An 18,430-nucleotide genomic window follows, 5' to 3' on the forward strand; every position below is an offset into this window, starting at 1 on the left:
TAATTTTCTCATTAAAGTTAGACGTATGGCCATTTTCTGTGAGAAGAGGATAGGGGTTGAGTTAGAGATTTGAGGAGAGAGAAGATTTCGAACAATAAGTATGTGGAGTATGAAAGGTACTCATTCAGAAGTGAATAAAAAAGATTACTGTGCATTTGTGAGGTCATAGCTGAGGTTAAATGACATGAATCTGTAATGGATCCAGTTAATAATTTCCTGTCTTCCCCGCCCCGCCCCCCCCCCCCCAGTAGCATTAGATGCCTGAGGAGGAGGAGGAGGATTAGAGTAGTTGGATGGTAGGAGGTACTAAATATTGAAGGTTTACAAGGAGTAAGAGGTAGAAGGATTCAGGTCCAAGAGATTCAAGGACAGGAGTACTTAAGTGGTTAAGACTGGGTAAGAAGGAAAGTAAGTTTAGAACTGGGTTAACTGACTGGGACTGAATGGGATGAGGGCAAAAGATAGGAGAAGAATAAGGAATAAGGAGAATTGGCAGGCAGGAGACCATGGCCAGAGTGGAAATATTCAGACTTCAGAATCTTGGAGGTGTAGTAATTTCAAGTTGATAGTGAGGTCTGAGATTTGGTCACCCTGGTGGATCTTTGAGGTGGAGGTCATATTTTCATCCATTACCCCCATTACTTTGCCACAAGTCTAATTGACTAGAATCTAATGATCAAAAACTGGACTAAGAATTTGAATTTCTGACTGCATCTCCATACATAATCCCTCATCCCTAGATCCTTGACTTCCCCCTTCCCTATTGCTCTCTTACCAGGGCCAACGCATCTACAACCCTCTGGGAGCTGTCCACCGTCCTGAAAACTCCGCAGTACAAAGGAAGTGCGCAAGCGCCTGTTGTAGGGTGGGAAGAACATCCAGAAGGGGCCTGGGGGAGGAGGCCGTGGCCTGGACAAGATCCCACTGCGCATCCTCCTCGGCTCCCCCACCCCTAGACTGCAGTCCCAGCCCCAGATCCTGCACCAACGGTGAGAGACTACCGCCCTTCACTGCGGATTTCCAGGTCTTTACTGCCCACTGCCCCCACCTCCTCTTCTTCCTCTGCATCCTTCTCTCTTTCTCCCAGTCCTCCTCTACCCGCTTCTCCTGCATTTCTTTTTTGTTTTGTTTTTACCTCTTCTTCCTCGTCTTTGTTCTTTTTTCCCCATCCCCTTCTTTTCCCCTTTCTTCTCCCTTCCTTTCTGTCTTTTTCTCTTGCCGCTCAGAATTTTCACATCCATCTCTTTTCTTTTATCTCTTACTACCCCCCTTCGTTTCCTCCTCCTTTCATTCCTCTTCATCTCCCCTCCTCCATCTCTTCTCCCCCTCCGGGGCTCCTGAGCCCAGGCCCGACCATGGGGAAAAACAAATTAGTCTTCGCCCAGGGCTCCTGTTACTTCCTTGCCTTCCTGTTTAGCTTCATCGTGGTGGTGCCACTGACTGAGAACTGCCATGACTTCCACGGCCGCTGCTTGCTCTTCACTGAGGGTATGTGGCTGAACACCAATCTGACCGTGCAGGAGCACCAGCGCTTCACTGTGCAGGAATGGGGCTCGCCCGCTGCCTGCCACTACTCTCTGCTCGCTGCCCTTCTCTCCCTGTCTGTGGCCATCGGGTTAGCCTGGCGGTCGCTCTATCTCCTGTGCAAGGGATTCGACGAGTAAGTAGTGGCGGCTCCCACGCGGCCCCTGGCCCCAGCCTAACCTGCTTGGGGCTAAGAGCTATGGCCCTAGGGCGCAACTCTCTCCTCTGGGCCCCATAGGCAACGATCTCCCTCACCTGTAAACAATCCCCGCCCAAATGTAAAAAGCCACCCTCTCCCAGATCCCTCCACGCAGCCCCCTGTAAACAGCCTTCTTCCAACAGTTCCACCGGAAAACATCCCCTTCCTGTGGAAACTGTCTCCACTCCCAAGCAAAAATCATCGCAATGCAAACAAGCTGTCCCCATCATTATTGAACTCTATCCTTCCCCAATCCCTTCAAATAGACATCCTCCTCTACAAACACTATTTTTCTATCCACCGTCCAAAGATCTGACCCCTCTGACTCCTCCTGCCCCAGGCAAATTTCCTCCTTCCCGGTGCAAATATTGCCTAGTCATCTCTCCAAGCTTGACTCTGGCCTAGAGAATATTCCCGTTAGTACCATGGACACTTCTCCCATAGTCTTATTGTTTGATGGAGAGACTTGGTACAGAGTGAGGGGGGAAAGGGCCAGGTTGAGGCCTGAGTGAGGAGAGGAGACAAAAGCCTTTTTTTCACCTCATTCTCCTACAAACAAATTTCTTTCATTCTGGATGGGAAAAATCAGTCATTAATCTAGGTAGCTGGCATTTGAGTCAATGCATCTATTAGCCACTTGATTAATTAGCCATTTGACATTAGCTCCTTGACCTCATTGAGTCTCAGTTTCTCTGTCAGCAAAATAGGCATAATACTGATTACACTCCTTCCTTCACCCAGCTGGAGATAACGTGAGAAAATACTTAGATCTCATAATAGCTAGAATTTATTTAGCCTTTTAAGGTTTTGAGTAGCCATGGATCTGGTTGAAGTCCTGTATATTCTAGGGCTTGATGCAATTGTGAGGTAGAGGCTATTATTACCCCCATTTTACACAGGAGGAAAATGAGAGGTTAAGTGACTTGCTTAGGGCCACACAGGTAGGAAGTGTCTGAGGTAGGATTTGAACTCAGGTGTTCCTGACTTCAGGTTCTAATACTCTCTCCACTGTATCCACTTAACTTCCCCATCTGTGCAATACAGATATATGGATATTTAAAACCCTCTCAGGTGTTTGGGCACACTGTGTAGTCAAACATTTGGATGTTCAATTTAATTTTTAAAACCTTTCTGTACATATTTAGAAGGTTGTAGACCTATGTTAGTTCTCAGGAATGGCATTCTTTCTTTTTGTTGTTTCCCCTCCCCAAATCTGATGAGGCTCTCTACTGTTTAGAAAGGTCCTAAGGTCTGAGGAGGAAGTCAGGGAAGCCCTACAAAATTTCTTTCCTTTTCAAGGGGCTTATCCACAGAGGGTTTGCCTTCCTAAGATAAATTCCTTATCCTCAAGATAAACATAACTTAAGAAGCCTATCTGATATGGTGTGGAGGGGTTGGCATCTGTGTTGGTATAGGAATAGCCTACCCTAATGATATCACTAGTCTTTGAAGTATGTTATTATTGATATTAATAGGAAGGTACCCATCATGTTCTCCTTATTATAAGTTATTATTATTATAACTTATTATTATAAGTTCCTGGAGGGAAGGGAATTTTTTTCATTTTTCATCTTTTTATTCTGAGCTCTGATCAAAGGCCCCGAACATAGTAGGTGCTTAATAAATATTTATTAATTTTGAATCAGTTAATTAGTATACATTTTCTGAGCACTCATTGTGTTCCTAGCCTATGAGATCCTGTTTAATAAAGACAAGATATATATATATATGTGTGTGTGTGTGTGTGTGTATGTGTGTGTATACATCTATACATCACACACACACACACACACACACACACACACATATATTTTGGGTGGGGCAATGAGGGTTAAGTGACTTGCCCAGGGTCACACAGCTAGTGTCAAGTGTCTGAGGCCGGATTTGAACTCAGGTCCTCCTGAATCCAGGGCCAGTGCTCTATACACTATGCCACCTAGCTGCCCCCAAGGCTTATATTTTAATACTGTAATATTTCAATAATTTAATGTATCCAGGAGCTCATCAATATGGATCTTCCTTCCTATGCAACAGATTGCAGTTCACCCATTCTTCTCACCCTTTGTCATTCATGCCTAGGTTTTCCAATATATCTTTGTTAAAGGATCTACTTAATGAATTGGAAGCTTTCCTCAACTGCATTTAAAATTTTATGGCGGGGCAGCTAGGTGGCGCAGTGGATAGAGCACCGGCCCTGGAGTCAGGAGTACCTGAGTTCAAATCCGGCCTCAGACACTTAACACACACTTACTAGCTGTGTGACCCTGGGCAAGTCACTTAACCCCAATTGCCTCACTTAAAAAAAAATTTATGGTAACCAGTGCAGCTCATGGATTATCAATTTGTCATCTCTGCTTATTGCTACAAAACAGTACCACCTTCTTTTCTGATCATAATTTCCAGGATAAAATCTTTTCTGGCTGTTCTTTGCTTTCAAATCATTGCTGGTAATAAGCTAAGCCTACTTACATGCACTATGGGTCACCTTTGATTGTATTCTTTGGAAATCATGGCATTCTATGGCACCCTATATACTGTATACTGGAAGAATGTTGGTGTTAAAAAGGACTACTTTTGTGTGAGGCAGAAGTTTGAGCAATATTTCATACAATCTAGGTTACCTTTTCCCTTTTATTCAGTTCTGGGACAAGTTCATTGTTTATCTGAAGTTTGTGCCCAAGATACAAGTACTGATGTCCTAATTCAATGAACTGTTCTCTCACCTAACTGTATGGCATTCTTCATCCATTTGGTTTTTCTTGTTTGAATTGGTAGGCCAATGGTTTTTGAGTAGCCATGGATCTGGTTAAAGAAGTCCTGAGTATTCTAGGGCTTGATGCAATTGTTAAAATATTATGTACAGATAGAAGCATCTGGAGGGTTGCATTCTCTACCAAGACTCTTTTTTATTTTGGGATTTACTCAGGGCATCTTTTATGACAGAAAGAAATAATTTCGGTAAGCATTCGTCTCCTTGTTTTGTGCTTCACTCATATTTATAGCCCAATGATTACTGAATAAAGTTATAGCTCTGTGGCGGCATCTTTCAAGACATTTTATTTTTTATTTTTAAAAATTTATTTATTTATTTGGTGAGGCAATTGGAGTTAAGTGACTTGCCCAGGGTCACATAGCTAGTGTCAAATGTCTGAGGCCGGATTTGAACTCAGGTCCTCCTGACTCCAAGGCTGGTACTCTATCCACTGTGCTACCTAGCTGCCCCTAAGGTGTAATTTTAATAGAAGCATAAGTCTCCTTCTTAGAGGGAGAGATTTAAAGGCTGCATTTTGTTCTACAAAGCCAAATGTGTTTTTTGGAATCAACAACCACAGGAAGATCTTGTGTTCACTGTGTCTTTTAATCATGTGCCTTAACATGTAGCCTGCTACAGAAGAACTTTTTGTGGGAATGTCTGATTATTCTAGTCTCATTTTTCATTAAGGATACCCTCAATGCATGTGTAAGTCATTCTTATAAAGAGTTTACAGAGATGAGAGAGTGGTCATATGATTTGATAATTATTGATTACCTTTCAATTTTCTTTATCTTGGTAAGAATATGGTTCATAAATTTCCCTCTTTCAGACAACTTCAAAACAACCTTCTAATGCTTTCAAAATTGTTTTGCCTCCAGGATGGAATTTTTCTGTCAGAGTGCTACAGATGTTCTTCGTGATTTTATTTTCTGAGGCGTCATTTTCACTTCTGCTTATTGGGAATTCATTTATAATTATGGAGGGGGCAGGTACTCAGGTCCTCCTGACTCCAGGGCTGGTGCTCTATCCACTGCGCCCCCTAGCTGCCCCTGGTTTCATTTATAAACTGTCTCTTAATAGTATGGCTTAGATGGATCTCAATGCCAAGTTTATTTTATTTTATTTTTTCATGCCTAGGTTTTTGCAGACTTGTCCCCTCTCCCACTTGTTCCCACCACTGTTTACTGTTTTGTGAATTGATATTGTTTGTGATCTTTTACTATCCTCCTTTGTAATATTTTATAAATCAGCTTAAATTCTAAACTGATATCAGTGGTCTTTCTACTTAGCAAGGAGTTCAAGTGTTGATTGGCTGAAGTATTTTTCTGGGCTCTTTTGGCCTCTTTGTTGTGGTGGTTGCCACATACTGGTTAAATTTTTGTAAGAAATGGTGACAAAGTTAATGTCTTTTCATTTATCTTTTTTCACCATCAAGAACTTATTTGAGGGGGCAGCTAGGTGGCGTAGTGGATAAAGTACCAGTCCTATAATCAGGAGGACCTGAGTTCAAATTTGACCTCAGACACTTGACACTTACTAGCTGTGTGATCCTGGGCAAATCACTTAACCTTCATTGCCCTGCAAAAAAAAGAAAGAAGGAAAGAAAGAAAGAAAGAAAGAAAGAAAGAAAGAAAGAAAGAAAGAAAGAAAGAAAGAAAGAAAGAAAGAAAGAAAGAAGGAAGGAAAGAAAGAAAGAAAGAAAGAAGGAAAGAAAGAAAGAAGAACTGATTTAAGTAAGTCAGATTTGAACTGTTCTAATTGCCCATAAGCTCTTTTTATCTTTATTTTTTCTTCTACTTTGGTACTTATTTCAATCATTGCTTTATTTGTTGGTCTGACTTCACATGGGCAATTAATTCATAAATTTTTCTTAAATTGATAATCATTTTTCCTTTTTCTTAAGATATAACATAATTTTGGGCATTGTGGTAAAAACTACATAGAACATGTCTAATATTTGTTGATGATTACAGTTTTATTTTTTGTCATCCTGTCCCCTTTTGGGGAAAGCTAACTAGGACAACAGTTTAACAGTTTAGGTAGAGAAGTTTTGGCACATGAATATGATGGAATAGTATAGAAAAAGACAAAGGGACTAGTTTCACAGAAACCTAGGAAGATTTGTATGAACTGATGCAGAGTAAAGTGAGCAAAATCAAGAGAATAATTTAAACAATTATAACAATATTGTAAAACAAGTACCTTTGAAAGACTTAGGAACTTTGCTCAACACAATGACCCTATCATAATTTCAGAAGACTGATGAGATTCAACTCATCTCCTGACAGAGAGGTGATGAACTCAGAGTACAAACTGAGACTTTTATTTTTGGACTTAGCCAATGTAGAAATTTGTTTCGCTTGACTATATATGTTTATAAAAAGTGTTTTTTCCTAATGTGTTTGTTGGGTGATGTGGAATGGAGAGAACACAGATTTTCATTGAAAAAAATAATTAGCTTTGTCAAAATTCATGCCAGACTAGTTTGCTTTTTTAAAAAAGGATTGCTACATATATAAAGAAGCTATAAATATGAAAGTAATGTAAAAAAATCTTGGACCATGTTGATTCCAAAAATATGACATCAATAGCTACTGACTTAGAAGCCTGCAAATACCTGCAAAAATCAAGTACCATATCCATATAGAACTTATATTCCAGTATGTAATTTGTAAAATGTTTGTCTACAACTATTTTTTTCCAAATTAATTTATGATTTTTTTCTAGATGGTCATGTCAAATATGGGGTTCTTTCCTAAGGATTTTATGTTCTAGGGTTCACTGAGCACTTATTTGTTGAATTTAATTATTTGTGATTTTTTTCATTTAGTCAATTTTATTGATCTTTTTTTCTTCTATTTTGTATTTGTTTGTCTATGCTAATGTTCTCCTTCCTCCTCACCCCCAGTTGAATCCTTGAGATCAGGGACTGTTTAATTTTATTTTTGTCATCACTACCACCTCATGAGCATAGCACTTAGCTCATAATAGGTGTTGAATTGAATCTAGTGAGCTCTGGAATAGAAATATTATTATGTTTCCTTGCAGATGAAATGCAGGTCTGTAGAGTCCTAGAATTAGAGCTAGAAGAGATCCAAATCATGTATTCTCCCCTCTCCCCCTAGTTTCGCAGATTGGATTTTTTCAAAGAGGCAGAGGAAAGATTCAAAAGAAGATTCTCTTTAAATTCAGTGATCTAAGTACATGGTATTGCCTTTAGTTGGACCTGCCCCTCCAACCCTAATAATGTGTGGTTCTGTGTTCATGTTGAAAAGAAAACACTGTGGCCCTGTGATCCAACTATTCAACTTGGCTGATTCTCTGAGGGGAGGGTAGTTTCTTGCCTCTCAGCTGAGGTGCTTCTCCAAGGTAGGGTGTGTGTGTGTTTCATCTGGGGAAGCTCTGCACACATATTTCTAGGCCTGGGTACATAGTGGGATGATTCCTCTTTCTAGAGTATCAGTATTACCTCCAATTTAGTTGTTCAATAATCATGATACAAATTATGATGTGGATTAATGTTGAGGAGAGCAGCTAGGTGGTCAGTGGATAGAGTGCCAGGCCTGGAATCAGGAAGACCTGAGTTCAAATATGACCTCAGACACTTCCTACCCATGTAATCTTGGGTAAGCCATTTAAGAAACACTCTTTGCCTCAGTTTTCTCATCTGCAAAATGAGCTGGAGAAGGAAATGACAGACCACTCTTTGCCAAGAAAATCCCAAATGGAAGTCATGAAGAATCAGACACGACTGAAATGACTGAACAACAAAATGATGATGACCTAAAGTCAAGAATTCTTGAAAATGATTGAAATGATCTTTTTTATCCTTTGTGGTCACTTCTGTCCCATATTTGGTTAGAATCTTTTCCCATGTCATAGTTGTAAAAAAGTTTCTGATTTGGTTTACTTTCCTTTCCTTTTTTTTTAATGGTTTGACTCATAACAATTGGGTACCATAAGCATTTTGAGCTTCTTGTGGCATGTAATTTATAAAATGTTGGTCTAATCCTAATTTCTTTCAAATTACTCTACAGTTTTCCCAGCAGGTCTTTTCATATCCTGCCTTAAGGATTTCATGCTCTTCCTTAGAATTGACTTAGAGTCCCTGGGTAAATCATTTACTTTTCTAGTCTTCAGTTTCTTTATCTGCAAAATAATAATTAATAATCAATCAACCAATATTAAGCAACTCCTTTGTGCCAGGCATTGTACTAAACTGGGGAATACAAAGGGGGTTCCCTACCCTTATGGTTTATTGTAAAGAAAGACTGTTGTAAGCCTTAGAAAATCATCAAAATGAGAGCTATCATTTATACAGTTAGGATTTCCTTCCCTGAGGTTAATGAAGATAGGTTCATGTGTGACTCTTCATCCATCTTATCTACTGTTGGCAATTTAATGTCCCAACTAGTCATTTACAAAATACATCTAAATGAAGATGGAATTAGATCTGCTTGGTCTGGATTAGGCAGCTATGTGGGGTTCTGAAGAGAAGCTGCCAGGATGGAGGGCAGTGGGTTCTGGACTCCCAGAGAGCTTGCAGATGCCACGGGTTGGCTGTTTCTGAGCTCCATTTCTTTGCTCTCCTCTCTACAGGACCTGCCTTGAATCCTTTGCAGCCTTGATGCTTAATATCTTCATCCTCTTTGTTGTCTTCATCGCCTGTACTATCATCAGTGTGGGATTTGACATGTGGTGTGATGCCATCACAGAGAAAGGAAGCATGCCCAACAGGTATGTGCTTGTGTTCTGCTCCCTGTACCCAGGGCAGAAGGTGTGTGTGTGTGTGTGTGTGTGTGTGTGTGTGTGTGTGTGTGTGTTTGAGGATGAAAGGAAGTCAAGTTCAAGAAAGCTCTATGTTCAAATGAATGGATGAAAAAAAGGATCTTACTAATTGCAAACTCTGTTCCATGCATTGTGCTAAACTCTGGAGATACAAATAGAAAAAGCAAGCTAGTCTCTTCTCTCAGAGAACTCATATTCTTATTGGGAGAGACAACATTTAAAGAAAGTGTGGCTACAGCATGGATAGAAAGATCCAGAAGGATACAATGATGGGCATTGTACATGGCAAGGTCCAGATGTTCTTGGCTTCCATAAGGAGGCCAGATGATAGAACTGGGTGTCTGTGGGCTATAGAGACAGGGCAATTGCTAAGGTCTGGAGGATTTTCTGAGGCAGTGGGAGGGCAGGTGGTAAAGGATGGGTGGTCTTCTATTTCATCAGAAGGAATGGAGTTGTTGACTCCCATATCATCCGAGGTACATGAGCAACCAGCATCTTAGGCTAAGGCAAGAGGACTGGGCATCCCTGTGGTGGGGTTCATTCTTACCCATTGGCAGTCCTGGATGGGTTCTGGGACACCTAAGGCTGGAGCAGGAAATGAGGGAGGACTTTAAGGGGAGGGGTAAGGAATTAGATCAAAAGGCAACTGACATGGGTTACCTGGGTGAGGACCTCCATTTCCTCATCTGTAAAATGAAGTTGGAAGGGGGTGTTGGGCCTGGATGGCTTCTTGCAGTAGACTATCTAGCTTTTTTCCAATTGAATTACAAAACATTTGTGGGACTCCTTTTCACCAAAAGTCCTTGGAACTGGAAGTATCTGATTTCTTCTAAGTCCTGGGAGGAGACCACATCAGGTTTGTTAGAAGGAGCTGCATCAAAGCCTAGGATTTGCTTTCTTCTTTGCATTTACATTGCTTTCTTCTCAGAGGTTTTTCACCACTGAAGGAAATCGTTTGAAGTGAGACTGCTCCCTTTGGTGGTAGAGGGGAATTTTGGGAAATAACTTTCTGTCCCCATCTCTTTGCTCTTTTAGCTGTGAAGAGCTTCAGAATATGGACTTGGATTTGAACCCTGAAAACTCAGCCTTCTATGACCAGTTTTCTCTTGCCCAGGTAGGAGTGATTGTGAGATGGGGTGAGGAATGCTGTTAGCTGTTAAGGAGGACCATTCTGGGGATGAGGGGGAGGCCTGCTGACCTTGGCCCTGTGGCCCATTCTACAGACCTAGAAGGGAATTTAGAGAGTATTTGGTCCATTTCTGCATGAGAAAGGACCTTCTCTACAATATCTCTGATAAATGGATATTCAGACTCTGCTGGGTTATATCTAGTTGTAAGGAGACCATAAGGAAGGGTATCAACATTTATTAGGTCCCTACTATGTTCCAGGTACTGTGCCAATTGCTTTATAACTATTATCTCATTCGATCCTTATAACCACCCTGGGAAGTAGGTGCCATTATTGTCCCCATTTTATAGTTTAGGAAACCGAGGTATACAGATGTTAAGTGATACACCCAGGGTCACATATCTGGTAAGTGCTCGACGCTGGATTTGAACTCAGGTTTTCCTGGCTCCAGGATCAGAGCTCTATCCATTGCACCATCTAGCTGGGATCATGCATCATGGGTCTAGAAGTAGAGGGGACCCTAGGGATCATTTAATCCAGTGCTACCATTTTGCACATAAGAAAACCAAGGCCCAGAGAAGTCATTAACTCATTCTATCCTGAGATAGACCATTCCACTTTTTAGACAGTTGGATTTTTGTTTGTTTGTTTGTTTTACCAAATTCTCCCTTGTAGTGAGTCAGTGTCTTCCTCCCTGTAACTTTCTCCCTTTATTCTTAGCTCCAGTGTCCCTGGGGCTGAGCAGAAAAAGCCAGAACCCTCCTACACTAGACATCCTTTCAGACCGTTACAGGCTGGTAAGGAGCACTGAGAGTTAGGAGAGAGAGACCTTGGCAATTGTGCTTGTTGTGAGGAAGTGAGGTACAGTGGGCCAAGGATAGTGACTTTGGAGTCAGAGAACCCGATTCATATACCACCTCTCTGATGCTTACTGTCCATGGGACTTGGGGCAAGTCACGACCTCCCTGGTCCTCTGTTTCCTCAGCTGTGAAATGAGAAGTTTGGACTAGACAGCCTCTGAGGTCCTCTCCAGCTTGAGTTTTGTAATTCTAATGTAGAGAGCACTGGCTCTGATTCAGGAGGTCCTGAGGTTGAGACCAAGTTCCCCTGCTGCTGCCTTGATTTGTGCCCCTAAGCAAGTTACTTTGGTTCTTCTTTATCAGAAGTAGATGAGAACATGTGTACTGCCTACTTCACAGAATTTTAAAGAGAAATTTAGTTGTTTTTTTTTCCAGTTGTATCCAACTCTTCATGACCCCATTTGTGGTTTTCTTGGTAAAGATACTGGAGTGGTTTGCCATTTCTTTCTCCAGCTCATGAGGAAACTGAAACAAATAGGGTTAAGTGACTTGCCCAAAGTCACACAGGCAGTAAAATGGTGGAGCTGGGATTTGAATTCATGTCTTCTGACTCTTAATCCAGTGCCCTTTCCTCTCCCCCATGGTACTTATTTCAATGATAGAGGAAATATTTTTAAAAGAATGTGGTAGAAATAACAATTGTATTTATGTAAAAATAAACTTTTTTCATAAGACCCTCCAAATAAATATTAAAGAGATTTTTATGCAAATGCTGTCTAACATGTACCAGCTTTAGTTTGTCCCCCACTCCTGAGCACAGCAGACTCTTAGTCAGACTTTTCCTTCTTGAAGCTCACAAAATTGTTTCTTCTTCTTGATTGATTGCTTCCCCCAAAGTCTGAAAAACAAGAGATTCCAGTCATCCAAGCCACTGGAGGACAGTTAGCTTTCCACATTCCTTAGTGCTGAAGTGAAGCTGACTTAGTTTGGCTAAGCCCTCACTAGGCAGGCTGGCCATAGCAGAGAGAACTTTGCACTGGAAGTCAGACCTCGGTTCTGCTCCTGGCTTTGATGCTCAAATGCTGTGTGACATTGAGCAAGCTGATCGCCCTCTCTGAGTCTTTTTTCTCGTCAGTAAAATGAGGAGATTGTCTGGTTGTCCGTCCTCAGGAAGGGGAAGTGTGTGGAGGGGACCAAAGACCACACTATCCCAAGGGAGTCACAGATTGTGTCCTTATCCTTATAAGGATCCCCTGATGCTGATGTGTGTATAAAAGGCAGGCAGCGAAGGGGGCCCAGATACTGCTAGTTGTCATCAAAGTATTTTCATAATTTCCCCTGGATTCAGAAACAAGAGATGCATCCTTCCAGGGAATATAAGAGGCTGCTCCCATTGGTCTTTTGATTTTGGCTGGGGTTAAGACAATCAATTAACGAACATTTCTTAAGCTTCTATTTTGTGTCAGGCATTAGGCTAAGTGCTGGGAATACAAAAAGGCAAAAGACAGCTCCTGCCCTCAGAAAGCTCACCATCTAAAGGAGTAGTGGTTTGTGTTGGGGGATGGCCCTTTCTTGAAAAACCCCATTGCCCCTGAAGGTGAGATAGAGCCACAGACATCAAGGCTGGGAGGGGATCGCAAGAAGACTTTGGGCTCCTATACCCATCGGGCTAGATTCTGCCGGGGCTCACAGAGTACAGAGGGGGAAGCTATGTGCTTTATTTGGTTCATGTTGATTGCTAAATTGGAAAATAATAATAAACAATGATAGTCAATCTGTCATGGGATGAAGAATGGTTGAGTGGCAAAATCCTCATTCAGGAAACCTGGGGTTATTTCTTGACCCTGCCAGACACCAGCTGTGTGATATTGGGCGAATCAACTTAACCTTTCTGAGACTCTGCTTTCCTGCCTGTAAAATGGGGACAATCATACTTTTATCACCTACCTCACAGGGTAATACTTTGTAAATCTTAAAGCACTATAGAAAGAGTTATATATTATTATCATTTATTACTGTTATTATGATTATTTTTGAATCATTATTTTTACTTTTCAAAATGCTTTCCCATTCATTTGCTCACCTATTCCTCATAAACACCCCATGAGGTAAGCAAGGCAGGGATTCCTTGCCTCATTTTTCGATGGAACAACTGGAGGATGGAGAAGATGTTACTGACCTGGGCCCACCTCCCCCATGAAGTCCTCCCTGATTATCCTGACCTCCAGGGTTATCACCCTCCCTGAATTCCTACTTGACTGAACCAAGGTTCAGTACCTGATTGTCTTTGGTTTATTTCTCTCTCAGGTCATCAAATCATAGAATTTTAGAGCAGACTTCAGAGAGCATCTAGGCTAACACATACATGATAATCCCTGACAAGTAGTTATTGAATTCAATTCAATAAACATTTAATAAGTACCTACTATGGGCAAGACACTTCATTAGCCACTAGGTGTACCGACAAAAACAAACAGTCCCTGCCCTCAGGGAGCTTACATCCTGCCATCATCCAGTCTCTGTTTGAGCACTAATGAAACTGGAGATTTGCCCAGGGCAGAGGGACTCTGTGTTTTTCTCTTGCTCGTGCCAGTGGCCCAGGAACACCATAAAGCTCCGAATTGACTCAGCAGATGAACTGATCGCCCAAGTGCCAACCTTCCTTTCTCTCTGCACCTCCTCTTTACTGAACACGCTTCCCAATACTTGGAACTATTGACTCCTAAGCCCCAACCCTAGGGAGATGATGCCTTCCCTTGTACCCCCCTCAGACCCTTCCACTCTATCCTTCTGTCCTAGTTTGGTCTCTGGGCTGCCTGGCTGGCCTGGCTGGGCATCACCATCTTGGCCTTCCTGAAGGTTTACCACAACTACCGGCAGGAGGACCTGCTGGAGAACCTCATCCACGAGAAAGAGCTGCTGTTGGGCCGAGCCTCGTCGAGGACCTTTTTTCAAGATGAGAAGAGTGGCATGATCTAACTCCAGGGCCACCCTCCTTCCCCCCTTCCCTGCAATATCCCATCCCTCCTCCCATTCCCCTTTGTGCCCCAGAACCCCTGGCCTGGCCTTTCCCTGGTAGTGCTTGCTGAAGCAAAGGCATTGCTCTTTGGGACTGTAATTAGGTCTGGTTTAAAGTCACCTGTGTCCACCTGAAATGTCTGCTGGTCTGTCCCACGTAGCATTGAGAGGCTATTTATTCTATGTCCTCCCTAGCCCTACTTTCAAGGCTTTCCCTCCCCCAGCTGTTTTGTCATTTTCTCTTGTCCTGGCAGTGCCCATCTAGCCAAATGGTGCCAGTGTTTTAGCTACAGTATAGACTCAGCAATTAATGTGGCATGGGTAGCTAATTTTTGCTCACTGTTTAACGGGGCTAATGTTGAATTTTGAGTGGCCTCTCAAGAAAGGGTTTGTGAAGTAAATTGATGAACAAGATTGGAAGAGGCATGTTTAAACTGCTTTCAGGAACAAATAATTTTAAAAGGACTTAGACAAATCAGTTTCGCTTCACATTTCCTTTCACATCAGCAGGATCAATGTGGTTGATGTCACTGAGGTGATTTCTGCTTGGAGAACATTTTAGCAGTAAATTTGTAATCACTTTTTTTCTGCTTGAGAATAACATATTCACCGCTTGAATTAATGTAAATTTGAACTTTAATCCCTGAGATGTTTAAGAAGCACCTACTTTGTGCAAGACAGGCAACCTGGTATAATACTGAATCAGAAGCCCAAACTCCTGGGTTTAAATAATGCCTCTCACAATAATTAGTCGTGTGACCCAGGGCAAGCCATTTAGTGTCTCTGGGTCTTTGGCAACAGGTTACAAGTTCTCTACCAAGTTATGGATGAGTAATACTCTGTGGTGTGGTGGTGGTGGGAGGGGGTGAATTCTCACCCCCCAAAATTACAGATCCTTGAAGAATGTATATGACATAATTCTAGGGGCTGTGGATACAAAGATAGGGCACAGACCCCATTTTGAAGTAGTTTCTAATCTTTTTTGTCAGTTCAATCAAAAAATATTTCTTGAGCACCTATTAAGGAGTAGGTCTGAATTAGTAAGATTTGATTTGACTTATTAACTGTTTAGTCCAATTGCTTAACTTAAAGCTTACCTTATTTGGTGTTTAAAATTGCCTTGTAATATGCCAAGTGGACCCAAGTCATTTTTGCAGCAACTTTCCACTCAACACCCCAAGGACAGTTTTCACTACTGAATATAAGTTGTTCAGTACCTGGAGGCAGCATGGTATGGTATATAGAACATTAGCTTTGAAATCATGAAAACCTGGGTTCAGATCCTGCCTTAAACCTTTAATAGCTGTGTGACACTGGAAAAGTACCTTAACCCCTTTGGGTCTCACTTTCCTCATTAGTGAAATATGTGGACTTGGTGGCCCCTTCTTGGCTCTAAACCCATTATCCTTTGAACAATGATGAATAGCTACCTCCTATCTCCCTATCCCCTGTGAGCATGACTTGACCAACCCAGCCAACAGCCCCATTTAGAAAGTGAGTCTTATTTGCAATTGACATCTTCTCCCATCTGTGGATGTAGATTTTGTCTCAGACTCAGATAAAAGGGATCATCGAGGCCATGTCATTTAACAGAGTGTTCAACCTAGAGTCAGAAGACCTGGGTTCCAACCTGATCCTTATTTGACTGTGACCTTGGGCAAATCATCCTTTCCTCTCATCTTTAGTTTCCTCCTCTGTAAAATTAAGGAGCTGGACGAGGTCATCTCTTCTGTTACTAAATCTTATATACCCAATTAACTGGGCTAGTCACAAAGCCTCTCTCTTACTCCCTATTTTGACCTCAGTATTTCCTTTTTTCAGAGTCTGAGGCTAGCCCCAGATCTCACTCCTTTGACCAGAAATCATGTCAGTGTCTTACATGATTCCTGGGGAGCCGAGACTGGGCTGGGCATCAACCCACAGAAGTCAGACCCCAAACCGTCCCCAACCTTATCATCACCAATGTTCCCTTTTTCTTCAGCTGCTCCCTTTAATTTCCCAGGATTGCTGCTTCAATTCCCCAAGTAGAAACATCTGGATAATGGTCATCACGAAGGCCCAGCATCCCTGTATTTGGCACCATGCAGGCAAAACATCTGGATGTGTGGCAGGCATTTCAGTTAATGTTCAGATGCTTTGGCATTTCCTAGCCAGGAGGGGACTCCCGACAGATACCGCAGTAACCCTTTCTTTGGGCTACTGAGTTTTCATGTCTTTGAATGTCTTAGGAACTCAGGAAGTTTCACAACTGGGTGAGTGGTTATACCTTCATGCCCCAGGCAAGTCCCTTATTCTCCCTGAGCCTCAGTTTGCTTATAGATAAAATGAGGAGTTGCACTCACTGATCTCTCAGGTCCTTTCTCATTCCAAATTCTAGAAATCTTTGGCTTTGTGACCACCATAGGGTCTGAGGTCTTGGAGTAGCCTCCAAACCCTGTAGCAGCAGACCTTAGAGCTGTCTGCCCTAGATCAGGTCTCATCATGGATCTGATATAAGGGGAGATAATAGTCATGTGGAATTATCTCTCATCCAAAGGAGAGCCATTAGAACAGTGAGGGGCCCATGGGCCTTTGAGGACCCAAATCACACAGCCATTAAAAAAAGATATTATTTAGCACCTGGTCAGTCCCCATCTGGCATACTGTGTTCAGTTCTGGATACCACAGCATAGGAAGATGATTGATAATGTGACATGGTCGATAGAATGTGGATTTGTATTCAGGATAGACCTGGGTTCAAATCTGGCCTTAGATGCTCACTAGCTGTGTGATTCTGGGCAAGTCACTTAACTTCTATATGCCTCAGTTTCCTCATTTGTAAAATAGGGATGTTAATAGTATCGTCTCACAGGGTTGTTATGTGGATCAAGTAATATTCATAAAACATCTTGCATACCTTCAGGTGTTATATAAACACTAGTTATTAATTATGATTAATTATGATACTAATATGAACAATAATTATATTAATATTAATAATTATTATTGTTATACTGAGAAAGGGGTATCCAGGAGGGGGAAGGCCTTTTTGGCCATTCCATATGAAGAAACTAGGGATGTTCAGCATGGAAAAGAGAAGCCTTAGCAGTGTGGCATGTGAAAGATGAAATCACTGACCTAACAAAGGTCCCATCTTCTGATCATATTGATTCATTAAGCAGTGCATGCCAATTGCCCAACAAACTGGGACCAGACCACCTCAGCTTAGCCCTGGTCCCCAAATACAGGGGAAAATAGACCCCCCACTTAATAGTATTTTATTTTTTCCCAATTACATGTAAAGATAATTTTCAACATTCATTTTGTGGGAAAGATTTTGAGTTCCAAATTTTCCTCCCTCCCTCCCTTCACTATCCCCCTCTTTAAGACAGCAAGCAATCTGATATAGGTTACACATGGAAATACACTTTTATGCATTAAAAATTACTCAAATAAGCCAATTAATTAAAAGGAAACAAGATAATTTTAGGTAATCTGATTTCTTTTTTTTTTAAATCTGATTTCTAATCGGAGGAAAGATTAGGGACTTTCCAAGTTGGGAGGGGGAGAGTGGACAGGTGCAATTTCCTGAACTCAGAAAAAGAGGTGTCCCACTCCCCCAAAGTGTCTGTAAACAATCAAACGAACATGGAAACAATAACTGATTGATCAGTATGGGGCCAGTTTTCAGACAAGACATATGAATTGCTTGAGATGTACAATTGAGAGAAAACTCCTTGCATCAGTCTTTGAATCTAACTGGGTTTCTGGACATCCCAACTCATTAATTAACTAACTAAAGGGTTTCTAAGTAACAGGTAGAGGTGGTCCAGTTTCCCACCAGGCAGGGCTAGGTTCAAACAATGCAATTATGTTTTCTCACAAGACAGAAACTGGATTAAACCCATAACTGAATAGAAAGAGAACTGAGCTAGCCCCAGAATTGAGTCACAAGATAGAGTCAGTGTGGTTCACTCAATGCCCATGGTTAACCACTTGCTGTCCTAATTCCCTCAATTCTCTCAATTTTTCCCCTTTTGATCGATGGGAGAGTGGGCAGTCCACTCTCCCTATGGATCACTTATCTGGATGTCCATTTGTCAGGTTGGTTGAAAAAGGAGCTCTTGTTTGGAGAACAAATCTGAGATTCTGTGATTTTGTGATATTTGGGATCCAGTATAGTCCCTGAGTACAGAAAAAAAGGTTTTCAGGAATAATATTTTTTAAGGATTTCTCTA

At 41.7% G+C, this 18,430-nt stretch overlaps 1 protein-coding gene across 3 annotated transcripts; it reads left to right on the forward strand.

Annotated features, from left to right (window-relative positions):
* Positions 1-833: 833 nt before the first annotated feature.
* Positions 834-17,579, forward strand: TMEM179 (transmembrane protein 179). 3 transcript variants are annotated; one of them, XM_043982282.1, is made up of 5 exons: positions 834-989; positions 1,418-1,660; positions 9,078-9,215; positions 10,302-10,380; positions 13,995-17,579. In XM_043982282.1, exons 2-5 carry the CDS (start codon positions 1,491-1,493, stop codon positions 14,172-14,174), a joined length of 567 nt encoding a protein of 188 aa, XP_043838217.1. In that variant the 5' UTR covers positions 834-989; positions 1,418-1,490; the 3' UTR covers positions 14,175-17,579. The 3 variants fall into 3 exon arrangements, with proteins under 3 accessions (XP_043838217.1, XP_043838216.1, XP_043838215.1); XM_043982281.1 differs by having other exon boundaries at positions 874-1,024; XM_043982280.1 differs by lacking the exon at positions 834-989 and having other exon boundaries at positions 1,031-1,660.
* The last annotated feature ends 851 nt before the right edge of the window (positions 17,580-18,430 follow it).

This window comes from Dromiciops gliroides, chromosome 2 (assembly GCF_019393635.1).
Source record: "Dromiciops gliroides isolate mDroGli1 chromosome 2, mDroGli1.pri, whole genome shotgun sequence".
NCBI classification, from domain to species: domain Eukaryota; kingdom Metazoa; phylum Chordata; class Mammalia; order Microbiotheria; family Microbiotheriidae; genus Dromiciops; species Dromiciops gliroides.

Bases quoted from the DNA above. Each gene is read 5' to 3' on its own strand.
- TMEM179 (XM_043982280.1), top strand. From the start codon at position 1,356: ATGGGGAAAAACAAATTAGTCTTCGCCCAGGGCTCCTGTTACTTCCTT. The intron at 1,661-9,077 runs GTAAGTAGTGGC...TCCTCTCTACAG, and splicing joins CTGTGCAAGGGATTCGACGA to GACCTGCCTTGAATCCTTTG. The intron at 10,381-13,994 runs GTAGGAGTGATT...CTTCTGTCCTAG, and splicing joins ACCAGTTTTCTCTTGCCCAG to TTTGGTCTCTGGGCTGCCTG.